General features: G+C 41.6%; 2 protein-coding genes across 16 annotated transcripts in view; one reads left to right on the forward strand and one right to left on the reverse strand.

Annotated features, from left to right (window-relative positions):
* KANK1 (KN motif and ankyrin repeat domains 1) overlaps window positions 1–15963 on the reverse strand; it is a 246152-nt gene that overhangs the window by 17140 nt on the left and 213049 nt on the right. The gene's annotated exons all lie outside the window — the stretch shown is intronic.
* Window positions 9433–9939, forward strand: LOC129490456 (glycine cleavage system H protein, mitochondrial-like; the record flags this gene model as incomplete). Its single annotated transcript, XM_055294374.2, has 1 exon — window positions 9433–9939. A coding segment is annotated over one exon (456 nt), but the record flags the coding sequence as incomplete, so codon positions are not given.

Genomic DNA, 15963 nt, shown 5'->3' on the forward strand with positions numbered 1-15963 from the left:
TTTAGACTCCCTTGTAGATGGTAAATATTTTGAGGGCATCAAACAGTTCTGATCAACTTTGTTTCTCTTACCAAATCTACTAGAGTGCTTTTGTATATGTTAGCCACTTAAAATCTGTTCACTGACCGATGCAATTTGGATTAAATAACATTTTGTAATTAATGTATACAGATATGTCAATGAAAAGAGTCAAACTCTGTAAAAAAGAGGTTTAATCTGAGCCAAGTATGAATGACCAAGGCCAAAAGCACAATCTCACAAGGTCCTGAGAACATGTGCCCAAGGTGGCTGGGCTACGGCTTAATTTTATACATTTTAGGGGACTAGAAGTTACAGGCAAACAAAAATCAATACATGTAAGGTGTACAGTAGTTTAGAAAGGTGGAAGAACTCAAACAAGGGTGGGCTTCCAGGTCTTGGGTAGATTCAAAGATACTGTGATTGGCAAATGGTTGAAAAAGTTAACTTACTATCTAAAGGCCTGGAATCAACAGAAAGGAGTGTCTGGGTTAAGATAAGGGGTTGTGAAGACCAAGGTTCTTATTATGTAGATGAAGCCTCCAGGTAGCAGGCTTCATCTACATAGATGGTAAATGTCTCTTTTCAGACCTCTACATAGATGGTAAATGTCTCTTTTCAGACCTAAATAGGTACCAGACTCTTAATCTCTCCTGGATTAGGAAAAGGCCTGGACAGGTAAGGGGATTCTCTGCATAATGTAGATATTCCCCACAAGAGACAGCCTTGCAGGGCCGTTTCAATGTACATCAAAGAGGCCGGGAGCAGTGGCTCATGACTGTAACCCCAGCACTTTGGGAAGCCAAGGCAGGTGGATCACCTGAGGTCAGGAGTTCGAGACCAGCCTGGTCAACACGGTGAAACTCCGTCTCTACTAAAAATACAAAAATTAGCCAGGCATGGTGGTGGGTGCCTGCAGTGCCAGCTACTTGGGAGGCTGAGGCGGGAGAATGGCTTGAACCCGGGAGGTGGAGGTTGTAGTGCTGAGATTGTGCCATTGCACTCCAGCCTGGGTGACAGAGACTCCATCTGAAGAAAACAAAAGAAACAAAACAAAACAAAAAACAAAATACATCAAAGAAATATATTTTAGGGTCAAATACTTCAATTTCTTTTAGGTTCTGCTATCTGTCATGTGATGCTATACTAGAGTCAGGTTGGCATTTGTTATCTTATTGGTATAAAGAGTCTGTTTGTCACTCCTAAGATTTCTGTTTTAATGTTAATGCTGGTCAGTTGTGCCTGAATTCCAAAGGGAGGAGGGTATAATGAGGCATGTTTGACACCTCCTTCCCATCATGGCCTGAACTAGTTTTTCAGGTTTACTATGGAATCCCCTGGCTGACAGGAGGGATCTATTCAGTTGGTTAGGGGGCTTAGGGTTTTACTTTTGGTTTACAGATATATCACAGAATTTTCAATGTGGGTGATGTGGAAAAATGTTTGTAATATATGGTTAATTGAAAAAAGCAGATAATAAAATTCCATGTATTGTGTGATCCTATTGAAATACGTTATCACACACACACACACACACACACACACACACATACACACACGAAAAGTTATCTGCCTCTTTGCGAAATGAAACAGCTATGGTAGTTTTAATCTTTCCCTGGATTAGGCTGGGCGCGGTGGCTCATGCCTGTAATTCCAGCACTTTGGGAGGCTGAGGCAGGTAGATCTCCTGAGGTCAGGAGTTTGAGACCAGCCTGGCCAACATGGTGAAACCCCACCTCTACAAAAATACAAAAATTAGCTGGGCATGGTGGTGAGTGCCTATAATTCCAGCTGCTCGGGAGGCTGAGGTAGGAGAATCACTTGAACCCGGGAGGCAGAGGTTGCTGTGAGCCAAGATCATGCCACTGCACTCCAGCCTGGGCGGCAGAGCAAGACTCTGTCTAAAAAATAATAATAATAATAATAATAAATTTCCTTGGATTTGCCATTTTTTCTATAGTGAATATGGGTTAACTGTGTTCAAAATCACTTTTAAAAATGAAAAATTATTTCACTTAATTGTCTAAAAGTTTTATCCTAAGGATGTACAAAAAGATACAGAAGGCTATTGTTTCCATGTTTAAAACAGTAAAAAGAGGCAGACAATCTGCTTATAAGAAACAACCATATAAGCACTGGTATATTTATACAAAGGAATTCTATATGGCCATTACAAATCTTGATATAGGAGAATATTAACATAGAAAGCTGAACATGACGTGTATTAAAAATAGGTCATACAATAATATGGATAAAATAAACCTACTTTGGTAAATAATTTTTTATTTTAATTGAGAGAGAGTCTCGTGCTGTTGCCCAGACTGGAGTGCAGTGGCACAATCTCGGCTCACTGCAACCTCTGCCTTCTTGGTTCAAGAGATTCTTGTGCCTCAGCCTCCTGAGTAGCTGGCATTACAGGCACTTGCCACCATGCCTGGCTAATTTTTGTATTGTTAGTAGAGACGGGGTTTTACCATGTTGGCCAGGCTGGTCTTGAACTTGTGACCTCAGGAAATCTGCCCCCCTTGACCTCCCAAAATGTTGGGATTATGGGCATGAGCCACCGCGCCTGGCCTTATTTTTAATTTTTGTCTCAGTTCAAGTTTTTTTCTTTCGAGACGGAGTCTTACTCTGTTGCTAGGCTATAGTGCAGTGGTGCGATCTTGGCTCACTGCAACCTGGGCCTTCCCAGTTTAAGCAATTCTCCTGCCTCAGCCTCCCGAGTAGCTGGGGCTACAGGCACATGCCACCATGCCCAGCTAATTTTTGTAGTTTTAGTAGAGACTCAGTTTCACCATGTTGGCCAGGTTGGACTCGAACTCCTGACCTCAGGTGATCCACCCACCTCAGCCTCCCAAAGTGCTGGGGTTACAGGCGTGAGCCACTGCGCCCGGCCTCTCAGTTCAAGTTTAATGGAAACTAGAAAAGATCAATGGGCTGATTCCCTCTAATGATACATCACACAAATCAGCGGCCTGCCTCACAACACAGCTCAGACCATTCCCACCAAGAGAAGAAAGGATGGCCTCTCCACCCCTTGTAGGAAAGGCCTGCCATATAACACACCAGAATTTATCTGAATCTGAAGTCTTACGTTTTACTCATGGGAAAAAAAAATACAAAAGAGGTTTTGTTCTCATTGCTGCCTACTGGCATTAGTAAATAATTATATTTACATATATACGTATTAGAAAAATCATGGAAGGATATACAGGAAACCCGTTTAACACTGCTTTGCTAAGGCTAAAGAGTCACAGGCTACTATCACTTTTTTCTTTTTGTCTCTAGTATTTCCTAAATTATACTTTATAAACATAAATTACTAACAAAAATTAAACATTTAAATCTACTCACAAATGTCAGGTGATTACAACTTTATTCCTTTCAAAGTAAAGCTCTGAAATCTCTTAGATTCTTAGAAGAAAAGCAGCTTAAGTGTTGATTGTATTTTGAGGCAATTTGAAGAAAAAGAACTAATAATGAGCCCTAAAACTGCTCTGAGTTCTATTCTTCATAAGAATCACCTGTGACATTGGCTAAAATGCAGATTCCCAGGCACATGCTGCCAAAAGATCATTCTGTAGTTCTGGGATGGGGGCCAAGTGATAGCATTTCTGACATTCCCCACCACCTACAAGAATCACTGATGCAGGTGGCCCACTCTGAAAACTGGTTTAGAACAATGACGCTATAATAAAAGAGTGAGAGGTGGCAAAAAATTCAACGTAAGGGGTTAGAGATCATCTAAAATTTTTTTTTTTTTTTTTTTTTGAGACAGAGTCTTGCTCTGTCACCCAGGCTGGAGTGAGGGCTGTGGCGCCATCTCAGCTCACTGCAACATCTGCCTCCCGGGTTCAAGCGATTCTCCTGCCTCAGCCTCCCAAGTAGCTGGGGCTACAGGTGTGCACAACCATGCCTGGCTAATTTTTGTATTTTTAGTAGAGACCGAGTTTTACCATGTTGGTTAGCCTGGCCTCAAACTCCTGACCTCAAGGGATATCATCTAAATTTTAATTCTCATACTGCCAGCTAAGGATTCTGAAGGCCAGCTAGGTTCAGTGACTTGCTCCGGGCCACAGAGCTGAACTAGAACTTACATTTCCTAATTCTGTGAACAGTCCCTTGTCCACAAATCAACAACACAATGCTTTCTCCTTTAGCTGTGGGACACGGGGGCTACCTGGACGATTCCTTTACAACTCCAACTTCCTCCTCAACACACAGACACACAATACTGAACTCAGCGGTCCAAACAATGTTTAACACTATGTGACCTGATGTCCCCTACGTGTCCCCTAACTGCAAATATGAAATGCCTAATGTACCTTTGACTTATTTTAAGCAAAGTAAATAAAGCAGGGCATTTATCTTCATTTTTCCTTCTCCAAGTCAGTTCCTCATTACTTAGAAAATATTGCAGCGGCCTCCAAAAAGCCTCACTAGTTAATCACTGAGTGCCAGAACACTCTTTTTTTTTTTTTTGAGATTGAGTCTTGCTCTGTCGCCCAGCCTGGAATGCAGTGGCGCAATCTCCGCTCACTGCAACCTCCACCTCCCGGTTCAAGCGATTATCCTGCTTCAGCCTCCTGAGTAGCTGGGATTACAAGCGCCCACCACCACACCCAGCTATTTTTTGTATTTGTAGTAGAAATGGGATTTTACCATGTTGGCTAGGCTGGTCACTAACTCCTGACCTCAAGTGATCCGCCTATCTCGGCCTCCCAAAGTTCTGAGATTACAGGTGTGAGCCATTGCGCCTGTCCACCAGAACACTCTTTTTAGAGAAATGCTTGTACAATGCATTTTCCTCTTCAATAACCAACAATGACTTTTTAAACGCAAATACATGATAGTTTTGACTATTATTGAAACCATAAATATATACAAAAGTAGAAAATAGTTTAATAAACTCCTGTCTTCCCATTACTAGCTTCAACAATGATTAGAAAATATCTGGTTTCCCTGATAACTCCCTCTGCCCACTCACACTGGATTATTTTGAAGCAACAGCTAGAGACTCTATCATTTTCATCCATAAATATTTCAGTATATGTCCATAAAAGAACTCTAAAAAATGCAAACCATTGAGGTTAAAACTATCAAATCTTAAAAAAAGGTAATTATGATTATCACATAATCCAGTCAGTATTCCAATTTCTCCAATAGTCTTTTTTTTTTGATATGCCATCTCATTCTGTCACCCAGGTTGGAGTGCAGTGGCATGATCTCAGCTCACCGCAACCTGTCTCCCAGGCTCAGTCAATCCTCCCACCTCAGCCCCCCCAAGTAGCTGGGACCACAGACGTACACCACCATGCCTGGCTTTTTTTTTTTTTTTTTTTTTTTTTTTGTATTTTTAATAGAGATGGGTTTCACTATGTTGCCCAGGCTGGTCTCGAACTGCTGGGCTCAAGCTATCCACCCACCTTGGCCTCTGAAAGTACTGGAATTACAGGCATGAGCTACTGCGCCCAATCTCCAATAGTCTCTGAAAAATTTCTTTAATAGGGTGTTTGCATCAGAATCCCAGTCATGTATTTCCATTGGTTGCTATTAAAGTCTTTTAATCCATAGGTTCTCTTTGTTTAAATACAGCTTAAAATTTTTAAAAAATTCAAACACAATTTATAGACAATCAAATGCACAGAATGAATTAATTACAGACAGGATCTCACACTGTCACCCAGGCTAGAGTGCAATGGAATGTGATCATAGCTAACTGCAGCCTTGAACTCTTGGGCTCAAGCAATCCTCCCACCTTGGTCTTTGGAGTACCTAGGACCACAGCACCCAGGTGCATGTGACTGTGCCCCATGAAAATGCACTGATTTTAAGTGTAAGTTGGATGGAATTTGGTAAATGCATACGACTGTGTAACCACCTCTGTAACAGAGATACAGAACATTTCTAACATTTCTAAAGGGGTGGTAAGCCTTTCCTCCCACCCCTTCCAGACAGTGTCACCCAGGGATATCCGGTGCCGTAATTTTTCTCACCACAGCTTACTTTTGTAAACTAGGGCTTTTTAAAACTTCTCCAATCAAGGTCCACCTCCTCCTGCAGGCATCCAAGGGTCAAGGTGGAAGGTTTCATCTTGCCTCTGGGAATTTTACCTCTCAACTACTCCTCCGCTCTGTCCATTCTCTTCAGAGTGGTCATGTGATTTAATTACTCCAACTCTGTGAGTAGGGAGTAATTAGATCATCCTACAGGTCTGGAAATTCACCATCCTTCAGCTGAATTCGACCCATACTCTTTTCAAGGCTTGGCCCAAATTCTATCTTCTCTAGTCTTTTTTCTATGATACCATTCCAACCATTCCACAGAGATCTCTTTTTTTCCCCATCATTGTCCTGTGGCACTTACTGTCCAGATTAAAATATGCCCTGTCTCCTCAATGAGATGGTCAGCATCTTGAGTTCCTCCATGCTACACTCTTATTTGGTGTCCTGTCCAGTACTTACAACAGTGCTGGACCACTGAGAGCCTTTAATAAGTGTCCATGTGATTCAACTGAAGATCATAAGGATTCTACTGAGGCTTAAATGGTAAGGAAAAGAACCTCATTAAATTCCAAACTGGCTCTAATTTGTCAAGTCAGAGGGAAATGGTCACCTATATTCCCAGAAAATGTTCTTTGGATGGTGTTGAAACTCTGGCTGGTCTTGAGTGGCCTATAAACAATTCTCTGAACTTGATAAGGACCCATTTGTAGTTGCAGGCACCACATGCACCAACGTAAGACTGACAAATGACTGCTGTGTTTGAGCAAAACGAAGAAAATGTGCAGCCAGGAAAGCCAAAGAATAAAGAGGCCAACAAACAAAATTCAATCGTTTCAACCCTAGCTACCCTTTAGAATCACCTGAATTGAGGGTGAGACTTTAAAAAATGTAGATACAATGAACTATCTGGGTGGGTCTAGATATGAGAGAGAGAGAGAGAGAGAGAACAAACATATTTGCAGTTGAAGTGAAACTCCATCTCAAAAAAATAAAATAAATAAATAAAATAGAATTCAAGGCCCTTCCATAATTCTAACCTTGTGGGCTTTCATTAGTTTTACAAGGGCAGTTTAGTCTTGGGAAGGGCTATTATCATCCTTGCTTTATGGTTAAACTATAAACCAAATTCTACCCACAGTTAGCTTGGCCTGTGCCTAGGAATGAACAAGGACAGCTTGGAGGTCAGAAGTAAGATGGAGTCAGCTATGTCAGGTTTCTTTTACTGTCATGATTTTGGAAAGGCAGTTTCAAGGTCCCCACCCCCTTGGGTTTTGGTATACCTCAATCGTGAGGTGTGAGCTATGGAGATGGGAAAGGCTGATGACAGCTCTGATTTCTTCTTGTTTATGAAACATTGTTGGGGAAGGGGTTGCCCCCAAGGTAAGAGGAGTGAAACCGTCTTGAAGTTGACTGTATGCCTTCACTGGTGTCCGGTTGGGGTCATTCTTATCCACAGTTTTAGAAAAGCACATAAGTGAACAGCAGACTATAAGATTAATAGTAAGCCCTACCATAAGGAGTGAAAGTCCTAGCTTCAGGAGTCCCTGCTGAACCAACCTGAAGCCTTGAGGAACCCAGGTAAATGATACTGAGAACCAATCAATTATTGGGTTATCAGCAGATAACCTTATCCAAAAAAATGGACAAGGCTGGAGTCAATAAAAGGGGTACTATAGTTTTTCTGAAATGTGTTTTTTCTCTCTCTGGTTTTCTATTTCTATCAAAGACCAATCATAGCAGGACCAATTTATTTCCAAAATAAGTTTTAGTCTTATTATGCTTGGGCTAATTATTTGCATAAAGTGCAGCAAGAGTAAGTATTTGCCATATAGCACCCCCACTTTTTCTTTTACACTGACTTCGCTGAAATTTTTCACAAGGAATCTCACATGAGACCTTTTAGAAACCTCTTCTGCCCAGCCAAGAATTTATTTGTGCCTGCAGATACCTATATAAATTAGGTGACTTCCTCTTTTCCCGAGGTCCCAAAATAACTTGGGGCTCCGGAGCTTGTCAGAAAGTGACATTCTTTACTTACCACAGGTTAGGAACCCTGTAAAGGACAAGGTATGAGGTCAGTTTTTCAAAGGGGCTTTCACAGCCTCTAAAGGTCAACTTCAGTTCCCCAAAGCAGTCTGTAAACATGCCATTCCAGTCAAAGCCTTGGTAATATAACTAGTATCTCCAATTGCAGGCATCAATATTTTCAAACTTCTCCCCAGGTGATTCTATTGTGCAGCCAGGATTGAGATCCACTGAATTAAATTAACCAATATAAAAGTTGACTACTGAAATTAAGAGTTTAGACTCCCCTCTAGTTTCAACCCATCAACTTGGATCCATGTGAATTCTTAGGAACCGATGGTGGTTTAATTAACAGCCCTGGGCCACTAATGGTAGATGTTCATGCTAAACAGAAAGTAAATGCTACCTGAACAATAGGGATAAAAACAGGAGTAATTACAGGCTGGGAGTGGTTCACACCTGTAATCCCAGTACTTTGAGGGGCTGAGGCTGAAGGATGGTTTGAGGCCGGGAGATTGAGACTGCACTCCAACCTGGGTGACAGAATGAAACCCCGTCTCTACAGAAAAACAAAAAACAGGCTGGGTGCGTTGGCTTACGCTTGTAATCCCAGCACTTAGTGAGGCTGAGGTAGGTTAATTGCTTGAGCCTAGGAGTTGCAGACCAGCCTGAGCAACATAGTGACACCTCCTCTCTAACAAAAAAACAAAACAAAACAAAACAAAAAACAGCTGGGCATGGTGGTAAGTGCCTGTAGTCCCAGCTATTGGGAGGTTCCTGTGTGAGGATAACTTGAGCTTGGCAGTTAGGGGCTATGGTGAGCTATGACTGCACCACTGCACTCCAGCCTGGAAGACAGAGTGGGACCTGGTCTCAACAAAATAAAACGACAGCAACATGTGGAGTAATTACAAAACACGTTCAGAATTCTGGCACTCTGGTCTAGATGCTCAAAATTCTCACCAGGTGGCAATGGTTTTCACAGGCACAAATGGGAAGAAATGGACAGCAGAGTGGGCAACTGTGAAGTCTTCTGTCATTAACTCAAACTTATAACGGCCATAAACACCAATAAAGCATAAGCTTCATTTTACAACTTGGTCAGATTAGTAAACACTAAAGGACAAGTAACAGAAATCTCGGTGTTCTGGAAAAGAAGAAAGACACCTTTGATGCATTCATTATCATTCCGAAGTGCACTTAGCTTTTATAATTATCCATATATTAAATTCTAAGGCAAATGAGATGACTATAATGAAATACAAGCCACTTAAAATGAAAACTTTGCCCTCCCCGCCCCGCCTCCTGGCACGGGTGGCCAAGGCCTAGCGCTGCGAGCCCCGCACCCCTGCGAACATAGTGATGCGGGGCGTGCGCTCCCTGCTCTGCGCCCTGCCTGCTGAGGCCCTGGCAGCTGGGGGTGGGCGCCATCCGTACGCTGCGCACTGGACCCACTCTGCTCTCGGTGCGTAAATTCACAGAGAAACATGAATGGGTAACAACAGAAAATGGCATTGGAACAGTGGGAATCAACAATTTTGCACAGGAAGCGTTGGGAGATGTTGTTTACTGTAGTCTGCCTGAAGTTGGGACAAAATTGAGCAACCAAGATGAGTTTGGTGCTTTGGAAAGTGTGAAAGCTGCTAGTGAACTCTATTCTCCTTTATCAGGAGAAGTAACTGAAATTAATGAAGCTCTTGCAGAAAATCCAGGACTTGTAAACAAATCTTGTTATGAAGATAGTTGGCTGATCAAGATGACACTGAGTAACCCTTCAGAACTAGATGAACTTATGAGTGAAGAAGCATATGAGAAATACATAAAATCTATTGAGGAGTGAAAATGGAACTCCTAAATAAACTAGTATGAAATTAAAAAAAAAATGAAAACTTTATGTACTTGACATAAAGGAAAGTTAAAAGCAAACCGTTTTACAAGAAAAATAATTCAATGAAACTAGAGCTGGGAGGTGGGAGGATTGCTTGAGCCCTGAGCCCAGAAGTTGGGGGCTGCAGTGGCACGAGCCCTGATCGTGGCACGAGCCCTGATCATTCCACTGCACTCTAGTCTGGGTGACAAAGCAAGATCCCATCTCTTAAAAAAAGAAAACAAACCCAAACACCCAAAACTAGAGCTGAACGGGTTTTAAAGAGATCAATTCTCCAGTCTTCTGTGTAACATTTATCCGTCCAGAATGGGTATTAGTTACCGGTACATAGCAATGGGTTTCCAAATTTGTTAGAAAATCAATTTAAAAAATATATTAAAATGGATTTTAAAAGTTGCTCTGTTCACCTATTCCAACTGTTCTGGTATGCTGATCTGTATTTGTATTGATAGTGCCAAGTACTTTCTGAAAACACAAAAAAGAAGAGTGTAGCCAGCTAATTAACCATGTTGCTGTGCCAAATTTTCAGCTTGACATTCTGATTTAATTTTTAAAGAACATCTAAATTTACTTGTTGAGAACAGGTAGGACTGAAATTTCCAATTCATCATGGAGTCCTTTCAAATATTTAGGTTAATTTCCCAAAGTATGACTAAAATTCAAAGGGATCTGAAATAATGTTTGTTTTTCTTTAAGAAAAAGGGCTTGAGGCCAGGCGCGCTGGCTCATGCCTGTAATCCCAGCACTTTGGGAGGCCAAGGCGGGTGGATCATGAGGTCAGAAGATCGAGACCAGCCCGGCCAACAAGGTGAAACCCCGTCTCTACTACTACTAATAATAATAAAAAAAAATTTAGCCAGGCGTGGTGGCGTGTGCCTGTAGTCCCAGCTATTCAGGAGGCTGAGGCAGGACAATCACTTGAACCCAGGAGGTGGAGGTTGCAGTGAGCCGAGATTGTGCCACTGTACTCCAGCCTGGGTGACAGAGTGTGACTCTGTCTCAAAAAAAAAAAAAAAAAAAGGGTGGGGGGCTCGGGCATGAATTCACTCTTTCAGCCCAAATGATGGTTTGGGGAACAGGCAGCAGAGATGATTCATGAAGGACCATCTTCTTTATTGGTACATACTACTTTGTGAGGAAAGGCATGCAGCTTTGATAGAGGAGAAAGGACAAATATGTTGTTACTACGCACTCCTCTCAGAACTCAGCCTGAATGCTAATACATGTGTGGTCACCAACATAAACAGTTAACTCACACTTGTATAGAATAATCCTGCTGAAGGGACCGTAGAAGAAAAACTAATCTCACCCTATTTATTTGACACGGGAGGCCATGGAAGTCCAAAATCTCCCTTTCTAAGATGATACAGTGGCCTGGTGGGGTGGCTCACACCTGTAATCCCAATAATTTGGGAGGCTGAGACAGGCGAATTGCTTGGGCCCAAAAGTTCAAGACCAGCCTGGGCAACATGGGGAGACCTTGTCTCTAAAAATAATACAAAAATTAACCAGGCATGGTGGCATACACCTGTAGTCCCAGCTACTAAGGAAGCTGAAGGAGGAGGATGGTTACAACTCGGGAAGTTCAGGCTACAGCAAGCTGTGATCAAGCCACTGCACTCTAGCCTGGGTGACAGAGCGAGACCCTGTCTTAAAAGTTAAAAAAAAAAAAAAAAAAAAAAAAAAAAGATACAGCAAGTTAACTACACAGCCAGTATGAAGTCAGCTCTTCTGACTTCTAGGCCTTCCACTACCTACATCATGCTTTTATATCTGCAGGGTCCCAGAAACAGTTGGATTGCATTGTTTTGGTGCTTTTGAGCATTAAAAGAAAGTGATTAAGAAGCCAAGTGCTAAGACAGGTAAATGATACATTATTTGAATGAGGACAAAACTACCTAGAAACGTGTTTTGGAATGACTCCTTTTGCTCTGGCTCAGATCTCTTGTCTACAACTTACTTTCATAGTTACAGGAATGACTTCGAGTTCATTAACTTTTGATGAACTAAGATAACTAATAAGAGTATAAATATGGAAGCTGATTTTAAAAAGCAGTTCCTTTTAGTATGAGAGATGAATGTTCTATAAATCATGGGGCGGGCAGTTAAATTCCACTGTCACAGTTTAGTTTGTATTTGCTCAGAGACACTTATTTTTAGAGTATTTGTAACTGTAAGTCATTTGTCTGGAATTTTCTCTCTCCTCTTCCCTTTCTGGAAGAAAATAGTAATTAAAAAAAGAAAACACTAATCTATGCCTCAAACAAAAACAATCCAACTGATTTACAGGAAGAATAAACTTTTTTCACCAACGTTTTTGTTATAACAGAAACTCATCTCCTCTTAACTTTTTTATTTTATAAAAGAAAATATTAAATGTGTTAAACTCACACTATCAGGAATTAAAAAATACAAAACACCTCTGGTCACCATCAGGTTCCAATTCCATCAAAACCAAGACATTGTCTCTCAAATCCTAGAAAAATGTTCGTGACCTTTTAGGTGAAAAAACAAAGAGGCAGACTATGTATGATTCAAATTTTATTACAAAAATATATGTTTCTACAATACAGACCTGCAAGCATGCACATCTGTAAATACCAAACACACGTGGGCTACCACAGGAGTGCGCCAGGGAGGCTTTAACTCTTTTATTATATGCTCTTCTGAACTTTCAATTTCTTTTTCCTTTTTCTTTTCTTTTTTTGAGACAGGGTCTCACTCTGTCACCCAGGCTACAGTGGGTGACAACCATGGCTCACTGCAGCCTCCACCTCTCGGGATCTGGTGATCTTCCCACCTCAGCCTCCTGAGTAGCTGGGACTACAGGCGTCTGCCATCACGCCTGGCAAATTTTTGTATTTTTAGTAAAGATGGGGTTTTACCATATTGCCCAGGCTGGTCTCAAGCACTCTGCCAGCCTCAGCTCCCACAGTGCTAGGATTACAGGTGTGAGCCACCGCGCACAATCTCCCCCCCGCCTCCCCACCCCCAGACAAGGTCTCATTCTGTCACCCAGGCTGGAGTGTAGTGGTGTGATCACGGCTCACTGCAGCCTCAACCTCCTGGGCTCAAGAGATCATCCTACCTCAGTTTCCTGAGTAGCTGAGGCTACAGGCACAGGACAACATGACCAGATAATTAAAAAAAATTTTTTTGTAGAGACAAGGTCTCACTATGTTGCCTAGGCTTGAACTATTAATTTCTTATGACGCATGCTCCAGTTAAATTTTAAGAAATTAAATATAGTGTTAAGCATTATGATGCTGCTAAAAATAACACTTTTTTGCATACTGAAAAGTCACACCATCATCAAATCTTCAACTCTAGGAAAAATGAACACAATTCTATGGATTGGCCACTAATATACTTCGTTTTGAGCTTTGACAAGGATTCGGAATGACTCTGGACTGAAAATTTATCAATTTTGTGTTTCCCATTGTTATCTATTTACTTCTTTATATTGATACAATTGTTAGTTGGAGAGGTATAATAATTGGGTAGAGGCATCATCACCTAGAATAATGAAGATAAAAACTTAGGTTGAAAAGAGAAGACAACTTGTAGAATTTCTGTGTGGCATCATTTGTTCTAGATCTACATTTCCATTTCTGGAAATACTCTAACCATCACAACAACGTCAGCCAGCTTTCATTGAGCATTTATACTCTGTGCTTTACTCCTATTGACTCACTGAATCTTCATTACAACCCTGTGAAGGAACAAAGACAATCTGTTCTAGTGACAGAGACAGAATGTGAACCCACACTGTCTAGCTTCAGAGCCCAAACTCAACAACCTCCTTAAATTAGAATACGGTGTTAGGTTCAAATAAGTGATCATTTATATGCTCTTTTTGGTAGGCGTCAGACCCAAATTCCCTACTGTTTTATCTGGGGGGAAAAAAACATTGAGATGAATACCCTTCTATACTCCAGTATATATTTTGGTTCAGAAACGCATTCTAGACTGTGGTGAGTGCTATTCTCTACGGTGTGGTGTCCACAGGAACGCACAGTGTACCCTGAGCCACCTGGATTCTCAAAGCTTCGAAGTGTTGGGCATCTCCACTTTACTATGCCAAGTTGCTTTAATTTTCAGTCCATACGACCAATGCCAGATAACAAAAATGGAATACTCTGCGTTCATTTCCTAACCTAATTAATTCCGCATTAGAACGTTAAGCAAAATGGTGAAAACACAAATATGATGTGCATTACAGAAATACTTTAAAGTTGTTCTTGCGTGCTCTGAGAGGGGCTGCCATTGTGACTAATAAGTGCTGTTAAAAATATTTATTGTTTTGTTCACAAGTGCTGTAGGTCTTCTGTATTTTAGCTGATTAATTAGGTGTGTGTTAGCAGGGTTGGATCTAACCAGTGATGTGTGGCATGTCAGTGTGACTGGAAATAGACGAAAAAACACTGTCACACAGCCAGACCAAACTTGCTCCCTGGTCTCCGTGCTCAGGGGCGTCAGCAAATTACTTCAGTGTTACAGCTGAATATTTTTGGCAAGAATGTGAAATAGAAACCCCAGTTTGGGGAGGAGGGAGGAAGGCTGGGAACAAAATGCTTTTATAATAGATGATCCACTGTGCCATCTGTCTCTGGAGGTATTTAAGAATTTTATTTTGACTTCATCTGACATCATGATTTTTAAAAGGATGTCAAAGCAGACATGGCATGAGTTCTTGCAGACTCTGTTTCAGTCCACAGCTCATTTTAATCCTGTTTATTCTAAAATGACTTCCCTGTATGTTTATGAGACTCTTTGGATTCTAAAAGGCAAAACCCCACACATGAGCTGTCATATTCATTTTTTTCTTCCACAACAAACTAACTGTCCTATAGCACAGATACTGAAAACTAACAATAATTCAGGTTTGAAACTGGAAACCTAGGAAGATATAAAAATAACATATTTCAGTCTATTTTAATCATTGCCCCGTCAGACGCTAATAGAAAGACTGGAATTTCTGTGGATGGCTTACTTAAGTCTGTATTACACATTTTCATGTAAAATTAATCTAATGCACACTCTTTCCCAGGTCACACTGATTCATGAGAATTGGAGAGCCAGAAACGGAAGCCAGGCAGTGTGGTCCTCAGCTGAGGATGATGTTACACACTGTGAGAGGCAGTGCACATGGTCACAAGCAAAATCAGGTTGGTAAGGCTCACAGGGAATTACTGTAAGCCATAAAATCATCCAGGGTGGCTTTCTGATTATTACTTTCAATTTCAAGAAGGAAGAGTGAGCAGGAATCCCAATGAATACGAGAAAGAATAAGACAGACAAAAATGTGAGCGCCTATTGGGCCAGGTGCGGTGGCTCATGTCTGTAATCCCAGCACTTTGGGAGGCCGAGGCAGGTGGATCACCTGAGATCAGGAGTTCGAGATCAGCCTGACCAACATGGTGAAACCCCATCTCTACTAAAATACAAAAAAGTGGCTGGGCATAGTGGTGGGCACCTGTAGTCCCAGCTACTCAGGAGGTTGAGACACGAGAATTGCTTGTACCCGAAAGGCAGAGGTTGCAGTGAGCCGAGATGGCACCACTACCCTCCAGCCTGGGTGACAGAGCGACTCTGTCTCAAAAAAACAAACAAACAAAACAAAAAAGAAGAGTGGGAAAAAGACTCCCTTCTCTCCAAGTTCTTGATCAAGGGTCCCTTCTTCGACCACCTCATCTCAAACAGCCCTCACCCTGACCACTACCACTCGCTGTTCCCATAACCGGAGTTAATTTCTTCACAGTATTTATCACCTCCTGACATATTATAGGTCTACTGTCTATATCCTGCACCCCATCTAGAATGTAAGCACCGCAGGGACAGGGGCTCTGCTCTGTTTTGTTCACACTATCTTCACGGCCTATACCTATGCTTGAGACAGAGTAGGAATCTAAGTAGTAACAATTTTTACTTCATATTTTTTTAGACATGGAGGTCTTACTATGTTGCCCAGGCTGGCCTCAAATTCCTGGGCTGTAGCAATCCTCCCACCTCAGCCTCCAGAGGAGC

This window comes from Symphalangus syndactylus, chromosome 9 (genome assembly GCF_028878055.3).
Source record: "Symphalangus syndactylus isolate Jambi chromosome 9, NHGRI_mSymSyn1-v2.1_pri, whole genome shotgun sequence".
In the NCBI taxonomy this organism is placed as follows: Eukaryota; Metazoa; Chordata; class Mammalia; order Primates; family Hylobatidae; genus Symphalangus; species Symphalangus syndactylus.